The sequence below is a fragment of the Phymastichus coffea genome, unplaced genomic scaffold (genome assembly GCF_024137745.1).
Source record: "Phymastichus coffea isolate CEN01 unplaced genomic scaffold, Cenicafe_Pcof_1.1 PCOF00006, whole genome shotgun sequence".
In the NCBI taxonomy this organism is placed as follows: domain Eukaryota; kingdom Metazoa; phylum Arthropoda; class Insecta; order Hymenoptera; family Eulophidae; genus Phymastichus; species Phymastichus coffea.
This window is the reverse complement of record NW_026706817.1, coordinates 5,141,074-5,150,106: the sequence shown is the minus strand read 5'-3', so window position 1 is coordinate 5,150,106 and position 9,033 is coordinate 5,141,074. Positions and strand designations below refer to the sequence as shown.

At 28.9% G+C, this 9,033-nt stretch overlaps 1 protein-coding gene across 1 annotated transcript; it reads left to right on the top strand.

Moving 5' to 3' along the window:
• Positions 1-3,186: 3,186 nt before the first annotated feature.
• LOC131668550 (uncharacterized) lies at positions 3,187-8,709 on the top strand. The gene is made up of 8 exons (XM_058942838.1): positions 3,187-3,620; positions 4,863-5,090; positions 5,565-5,957; positions 6,893-7,139; positions 7,429-7,571; positions 7,657-7,803; positions 7,948-8,191; positions 8,270-8,709. The coding sequence occupies exons 4-8, from the start codon at positions 6,899-6,901 to the stop codon at positions 8,407-8,409; spliced, it is 915 nt and encodes a 304-aa protein (XP_058798821.1). The 5' UTR covers positions 3,187-3,620; positions 4,863-5,090; positions 5,565-5,957; positions 6,893-6,898; the 3' UTR covers positions 8,410-8,709.
• Positions 8,710-9,033: the final 324 nt, after the last annotated feature.

Genomic DNA, 9,033 nt, shown 5'->3' with positions numbered 1-9,033 from the left:
AACACCTATCGGTAAGTGCAAAGGCTCGTTGTAGTCTTCATCATTAATAATTTCATCTAATCTCTCAAATCTATTTTCAACCGTTTCATTATCATTGATTGCTAAGTTATTGAAATTATTAAAATCTTCATCGTCGCTACTATCCGTCAAACAATCCCCCATATCTTGTACAATGTCAAAAAAGTCCTAAAAGAAGCAAAAAGTAATCATTAATAATTTATCACAAAAAATATTTTTAGAATTAGTAGAAAAATATAGATAATGTTCATTAATATTGTCAAAAAAAGTCAGAAGTTGCTTATCCAAGGCTTTTTCAACTGGTAATTTTAGACTTAGTTAAAATATTATTTTTATGCATTTTTATTACCAACGTATAATAATAATATGTTAAATTTCATATATAAAGGGATATAATTAAATAGCAAGTTCTGAAACTGCCATTTTCGTTGTATGTCCATTTCCTACATTATCAATCTATTTAGTAAATTCATCCAATGAGAGTTGAATTTGCTGAAATAAAATACATTTTTTGGTTCTACATAGCAAAAAAAGACTTTCTACATTGGTCCTAAGATTTCAAATTCCTCCTAACAAAACTCCATTTCATTTTCATGAAAATCGGTGAGATCGACCTCTTAAGCCCCATATCTATAGTCCAATCTCTCGGAAACATCGATTATATCGTAAAAAAAAAACAATTTTTCAGAAAGAATATGGGTGAAAAATTGTTTTTTTACACTGCATTTTGCAATAGTAAAAAAGTTTTTTTTTATGGGCACCATCGGAAAGAGCAGATTTTAACATTTCAGAATATGACCATCTCAATTTTTTTTTATGTTTTTAACGTCAATTACAAGCTCTCAAAGACAGGTGTACCGCGAGTGGAGTTCTAGGCCGAAACGGGGTTAAATTAAATTTAGCAATATTACCTCCCTCAGTGTAGAATATTCAATTTATAGTTTTTATCATAAAGATTAAGTAACGTAATTTTCATGATTCTAATCTCATTTGTGAGAATGAACTATCGATTCATCTGTCGAAAATTTATTTGGTTAAATACAACTTAAAGACAGTAAAATATTATTTTTCGTTATTATGAAAAAAAATAGTTAGACTGAATAAAAAAAAGTGACATAAATTTTGAGTCGAACTCCAAATATTAAGTTTGAATCTATCAGTGATTTATTTGCGTCTCTGTTTTCGATTATTAAATACAGTGTATAATTATTTTCGGGCTTTTCCCTACGAGATTTTTATGCCTTAGTTGATAAAAAAAATACAAATACAATTGATTGTTGTAATTGGTGCTCTACCAACCGCTGCTGTATGGATATATATATATATATATATATATATATATATATATATATATGTGTGTGTGTGTGTGTGTGTGTGTGTGTGTGTGTGGAAAAATTATTTCTGTTCACCACGTCCCTTACAAGTATATTGAATAACATCTACATTTGCTATAGTTTAAGAATCTATCATTAGTTGGTAAAAGTACTTAACTTTAAACTAATACATATTTACCAAAAACTTGAAGTACGACAAGGTTTAGATTGAAATATTTTCCATTAATCAATGCCTTTTTTTAAGGTGGCTTATTTTCATGCCCGTCTTTGACAACACAGCTGTATCAGCACAAATACAATTGATTGCTGTGATTGGCGCTCGACCAACCACTGCTGTATGGCTATATATATGAATTTTTTACATGAGAATAATATCTTTAAAGGATGGCCTTGCACTCAAGGAATGCCCATGATCAAGTTATGAAAAGCATTATATATATATATATATATATATATCCTCAAAATGAGTCCTTCATGGCCAAAATTAAGCTGCTAAAAAATTGGACATTTTCTAAAATTTTAAACATTTTAACAATTTTAAATAAATTTTGAACCGTTGAACTGATATGAAATTGTCCATGTAAATGAATAAATAAATAAATAAGTGTCAAGAAAATTCCAATGTGAAAAAAAAAAATCAAGTGATATTCTTTTATAGAGCCATCATGGTGCATCTAATAAGTGACTGTTCACTCTAAGAAAATATTATCATCAATTGCAAACTTACATTATTTTGTACATTGATTCCATCTCTATTTATATGACAGTGATGGTTTATATCTGAATACGCACAGGATTGATCGTTGACATCTGAATGGGTTTGAGATTGATTAACATCTAAATGTATGTGAGATTGATTGAAACCTAAAAAAAATAATTAATTTTAATATTTTTCAATTATTTTGAATATGATTTCAAGGAATTATCTAATCATTATTTATCCAATATTATTTACAAAGTTTTAATACTTTTTTATGGCATGTCTAACTGAATAATTTTGAATTAAATTGATTCAAACGTAGTTCAATAGTTTTCAAAAAATTAAAAAGTCAATGTGTCAATGAAGTCAATGTGATTTTATTATACGTATACTTTTCAATATTTTCAATTATCCAAGTAAAAAGTATATGTAGCTATGAAAAAAATAGAAATCAGTGATAACTTGATTTTATTACCTTCTGAATTGGATAAGACGTCCACATTGAAACCTGATTGTTCATTATTATCTGTAAATGATAGTTGATCAGACTGCCTCAATCTTAAAAATAAACTATCAGTATCATTATCTGAACTGCATGAATGAGCTGTTATATCTGAATGAGAATTGGAGTGAAGCATATTAATTAAAAAAGTTTCTTGACTTCCTGTCATAGATATAGTATCCATATTACTAGAAGAACTATCTATATCCATCTTTGACACTATGTCTAAGAAATTGTTCACAATAAATTCTATAAATTTATTGAATAAAGTAAATGTAGAATCATACAGCCATTATAACCCACCTTTCTGAATTGTTATTGCTATAGTATTCCAATAAAACAATGCAACTGCACAAGAGTGCACAGCTGTTTATAAATGTATTATTATAAATATACCTATATTCACATTCACACTTAATTAAAAAAGGAAATGCTTCTACAATAACTCAACGGATTTTTATTGTTATCAGATTGCTCCCTCGAATCAAGACAGCCTCATGGCAAGCATTTTGTGCACGTTGCACATGCGCACTTAAGTATTAGCTAAGCAACAGTAGGTACAAATGTAGATCAGCGCCACCCGGCTTTATATCCGTTGAATCTGCGACCAGTGTCCAGTTGGCAGTTAACCAGTCCTTTGTCTTTGTTAATTCAATCAAACATGGCTGTTCTTACTTTGTTCTTCTGCCATTTATAATATTACTATTTCAGTATTATTAATCAGGATTACGTATTGATCTTAAAACTTTTTGTATTAATTTTTATCAGCAGTATTCGAGTGTGTCGTTCATTAATTTCAAATTTATTTGGGAGAAATTAGTTGTTTACTTTAGATATAATAAGCATTGCAACCTTTTTCAAGCAACCATGAAGCCTGGTTATTATGCCAAAATTAAATATATAGACGACCACATTCAAGGAGTACTCCCAGTAACACAAATATTGGAAATGCAATCAAACCCCGAAAATGTTCAGTTTGACAAAGATGGCATATATACAGTTATGTGGCAAGATGATAAAATTCCAAAAGCCATTGAAGTGGGAATCCAAATTGCTGACATAAAATGTAAGTAGCTTTTGTATCAATAATTTTATAGTAAAATAAAAATAAATAAAAAAATATACCATGAAAAAATTTGACAATTAAGGGGCCAATTAATCAGCCAGTGTTAAAAATAAAAATTGTAAATATTGCACTAAAATTAAATGAAAGGCAGTATACTATGTACAGCTAAGCAAAATCAAATGACAGCTGTATGAAATTGAGCAAAATTCAGCTGTATGAAAAATCAAATGACACTAAATTAAATTTGATGAATGCTTCCTATTCTTTTTTGCATATTAGTCCACCTGAGCGTAATACTTTGAACAAGAAAACAATTCTATTCTATTAAAAAAAATCATCTACAGCTTATTTTTCACTATTCAAACATATATTTATTTGTAATAAATTTTTCCTTCAACTTATGACACATTTCTTAATTTTGCTGCACTTTGATAGATCCATTAAACATATTCTGGAGTTTGTGATCAAATTTCAGCTCAATCATTTATATGTATTATAATAAGTCACTTTAATATTTAGTTTTCTTGAAAAATATACCATTTCTGAACATTCAGATGACTTGGGATTTCAGAAATTTTAATTCTTCTAAAAGATATGTTTGGTATTTTCAGTCATTATAATTACTAAAAATGATGCTTTAATTCTCTGTTGAACTATTTGCTTCAACTGTATTTGCGACCATCTTTATAATTTTTTATTAGGAGCATCAACCTGTAAACGAAACAAAATATCCACAAAGTAACTAGTTAGTTTTTGTTTTCTTGATAATATATACATACATCTGTGTACAATAAAATCTCAACTGCTTGCATTGCTACTGCCTAGCAGAAGAATGTATATGTAAGAAGCATATATGTAAGTCACCGGTCTGCAGTGCAGTGGCCATTTTATTATTTGAAAACATTAGACTACATACAGCCTGGGAAAAATCTAATGACTAAGTTAATTTTGATAAATGCTTCCTACTCCTTTTTGATATAATCAGTCCACTTAAGCGTAATACTTTAATAAAAAAAGAAATTTATTCTATTCAAAAAATTCATCTGCAGCCTACTTAAATCAATTTTTTTCTTCCAATAAATTGTATTGAATTAATTTTTTTCAAAACTAATTCAATAAAATAATCCAACTAATGTAATTCATGAAAACTGTCAATGTCCACTCTCGTAGTAATAAATATTTATTTATATTGTTATTATGAAAATATAATATAAATTTGTTGGTATCATACTTCATTTTCAGGGTTGAAAACTTAAGACGATTTAAAGGAGTTTGAAAAAAAGAGGTGTTTTTAGTGTCCTTAACCAGTCTATTATAGACAGATATTATGACTCTGAAGATAAAGATTCATGTGACAGTAACAATGATAATGAAAATGGTATAAACCAAAATAATACTCCACCAAAATTAAATGTAAAAAAAAAAGTGAAGAAAGATACGAAAGAGCAAGAATTGAATGTACGAAAAAAGGTGAACTTTCATATCTAATAATTTAATGTATTCGTTAGAAATTTATTATTATTATTGATATGATTATAATGATCATGATTATTATTATTTATTATTATTAAATTATTTAAATAGTCTACAATATTTTTCTGCTATCTATTTCTTGGCCAGCCTAGAGGCCTCATACTAGTTAGTTTTCCCCAGTAACCTTAACCTTAAGGGTGTCCAATCTCAAAGGACTTCAATCTCAGTAACCGTACTTCTATCCGCAACCTGAGGATGCACTACGTAGTGGTGATAGGAATCCACCGAGTAGTTCATAAATCTATTAATGTTTTTATTTTTCATTATTATTAATATCTATCAATTATGAACACTATTGTTATTTAGTTTATAAAATTATTATGAACTATTAATTATAATAAAATAAAATAACAAAAATAAAAATAATGTTGCTTTTGTAAAATAGTATAATGAACTAAATTCAATTTGTAGATATACGACAAAGAGCTTCAAGATAACCTTTTAAAAATTAAAGAACAACAATTTACCAATGCACCAACTTTGTTAATAAGCAATGAAAAAATAGATCATACAGTTAAAAAGAAACACAGTGCTGTACAAGGGAATTCATATGATTTCAACGTAGGAACTAAAGATTCAAAAAAAAATAGCTTCGAAAATACAATTCGAAACTTGAGAAAAGAAAATGTAGATTTACAAATACAGCAAATAAAATTACAAAATACAATTGATCTACTTAACCAGCGCTTAGAAACCTACAGAATCATTAATGAAAGGTTGCAGATAAAAAATTTGCATTTAGAAGAAACATTGAAATTAATTGATGAAACAAAAACAAAAAACTATGAACAAAAACCATATGAGGTAATAGTATTTCTGATTCGTAATAAATTTTACTAATATTATTTTGAATAATTCTTTCATTTAAAAATCACAGACTTTTAAATGAAAATAACAATTTACTTAAACAATTGTTTTTTATATTTCCAAATAGTCCCCTCCCAATTCGATACATTTATTCCAGCGGTATTCAATCTTTTTTAACCCTTCCAAAAAGTAACTTTTGTCGAACTCCTCAAAATACTCATTTGTGGCAGCCATAATTTCTTCATTCGATGAAAATCTGTTACCACCATGCTAAGTTTTCATGTTTGGAAACAGAAAATAATCAAACGGTGCTAAATCTGGAGGCGGGTGAGGAAAAAATTCATACCGTAATTCTAATAATTTGGCTATTGCAATAGCGCTCATGGGAGCTGGTGGAAGAGCCCTTGTATTCATACCACTATACAACGAAATTCAGTAAACCACTTGTGAACCATTTCATGTGATGGAGCAGAGTTCTTATAATATTTTTTAAGCTTTTCTTCAATTTCCTTAATTATTTTTCCACGCAGAAAATAATGTTTAATAAGCACTCAAAATTCGCTTTTTCCCATGCTTGTGTAAAAACAATGAAACACTAAATTCAAAAGACTATTAAACAATGAAATTTCAATTATAAGTATGTATAATTGAATCTCTCTATAAAATACTCAAATATAAGTATTTTATATATATATATATATATATATATATATATATATATGAAATACTAACTGGGTTTCCCCCGTGTTCGCTTCGCTCGGCAGCCTACCTATTTTTGTTTTTGTATCATACTTATAATTGAAATTTCATTTACCAGTTTGTGCACTCAGTTTCTCTTCCAGGATAACTAATTACCCACCCACCCCCACTTCCCCTATAATGCTTACATTATTTGTTCAATTGATAATGATCTTTTTTAATAATTTTTCAAGATTGACATGACGGCAATAAGCAACACGTCGACTCCGACAAAAATGTTGCATATTGACATTACAAAGAAAAATAAAGATCCTGAATATGCTAAGTCGAATGTAGATGATTATTGTGCAGCTTCACACGACAATAATATAAAAATATCCTCAAATGATGAATCTGAAGTTGTCGATGAATTTAATGATTCACAATTAGATGACTCAATTGATCTTGCATCGATGAAAAAGCCACATCTGGAAGTGAAACGTAATAACAATATATTATGTATTAATTCATAGATAAATTGTCATTAATCGTTTTTAAAAAGTTGTAAACATGTTCTCCAACCTATAAATTTCTAGCAACTATTATACTCGATTTACTTCAAGTTGTCATTAAATAGCATAAATTTTTATTGTTCTTCATATTACTATCCAGGCTAGAACTGCTTGAAATATTATATACTTGTGCTGACGTTTTTTTCAATTCTTAAAGCACTTAAAAAAATTTTTTTTTGTAATTTTCTTGTATAATATTTTGAAATAAACTTTTTTAGGAAAATTAGATTTCAAAGATGAAAAGTCTCTGATACCAGAAAAAAGATCAAAAGATAGGAGTATATCAACATCCATAGAGAATGAAGAAACTCGCGATTCGGGTATTTCAGATTATACAAATTTTGATTTTCACCAAGCAGACGTAAGTAACTCTTCTGAATGTAAGACTGAGCTGTCCAACCGAGAAATTGCTATGTTCACACGAAATTTATTGAAAAAAAAAACAGAAACCAAAAAAGATCTCTCATCAACATACTAGCGAAAAATCTAATGATGATGATGAGAATAGTCAGATCAGTATTCCCGATGAAATGTCAACATGTTTTTCCAACTTTGGCCACAAAGAAAACATTACCAATAATGATGGAGTTACGGTTAGTATACACTATATAACTTGTCGTTGATTGCATTCTAAAAAGTATTTTTGAAGTCTCTGCAGCCTAGTTGCATGCAAGTTTTATCTTTCTTGATCATAATATTGCAAAAAGAAATGCTAAAAGTATTACTTTTATTTTCAGACAACGTACATATTTTTGAATGAAAGTTTCAAAATATTATACGACGATTGGAAAAATTTCCTTAGTGTAAAAGATGCCAGTAAATTTACGAAGCACATTCTTAGAGCAATGAACACAAAAGATAATGGATCTTACGTAGAGGAGCTGAGCAGAAGATGCATAGCTGCAGACAAACCTTCATTCACGCCAAGAGGAGTGAATCGAAGGATTCCAATCACGCCGTTAGAACACATGACAATAGATAGTAAGAGCATCAGATTATTATTAAGGTATGGAATTGAGTTGTCTTTTCTGTTTTAACTGTTAATTTTTTGTGTTACAGAATGTTTATCTTATTTTTGTCAAAAGAAACTGAAACTTAATAAAGAAGCGACAAAGAAGGTAACAGCGAAGAAAAATAGCTTCATAACTGAAGACATCAACACATGTATAAAAAAAATGAAAAAGTTAAATGAATCATAATTATTCTAAGTAATACTTTCTTATGTACTGATCTTACTAAACTTCTTCATTTCCTTCGTTACTTCCTCCCTTTACTAAACTTAACACTCTTCCGGTCATGGATTTTGTTCGAACTTCTCCTACGGCCTTCATTTGTATAGAAATATAATAACTTCGAAGGATTCTGTTCATGGGCTATTAAATAATTAAAAAAAATTGTTTCGAAACGAAAAAAGGCTACAGACCACGCCTGAGCAAAATCCATGCCCAGAAGATCTGGTTACCGCTTGTTAGTTTACACGTACAAAGAATCATTATGTAAGTAAATTATAACTGTATTTATAAATGTAAATTATAAATGTAAGTAAATTATAACTGGTTTTCATTCAATCCATTTCCCTTATATTAACTAATTCTAAACTACCGGAGTTTTCTAGAAGAAACAATTGGATTTAGCAAAAAAACCACTTGAATTTTCCATAAAAACCACCTGGATTTGCCGATAAAAATCCACGTGGATTTACCGAAAAACTCAATTGGATCTGTGAACATTCCGCTTGGATTTGCCTAGAAATCCACCTGGAATTGTTAACAAAATCCACCTACATTTACCAAGAAATCCACCTGGATTTTCCGAGAAATCCA

Bases quoted from the DNA above. Each gene is read 5' to 3' on its own strand.
- LOC131668550 (XM_058942838.1), top strand. From the start codon at position 6,899: ATGACGGCAATAAGCAACACGTCGACTCCGACAAAAATGTTGCATATT. The intron at 7,140-7,428 runs GTAATAACAATA...AAACTTTTTTAG, and splicing joins GCCACATCTGGAAGTGAAAC to GAAAATTAGATTTCAAAGAT. The intron at 7,804-7,947 runs GTTAGTATACAC...TTTTATTTTCAG, and splicing joins CCAATAATGATGGAGTTACG to ACAACGTACATATTTTTGAA.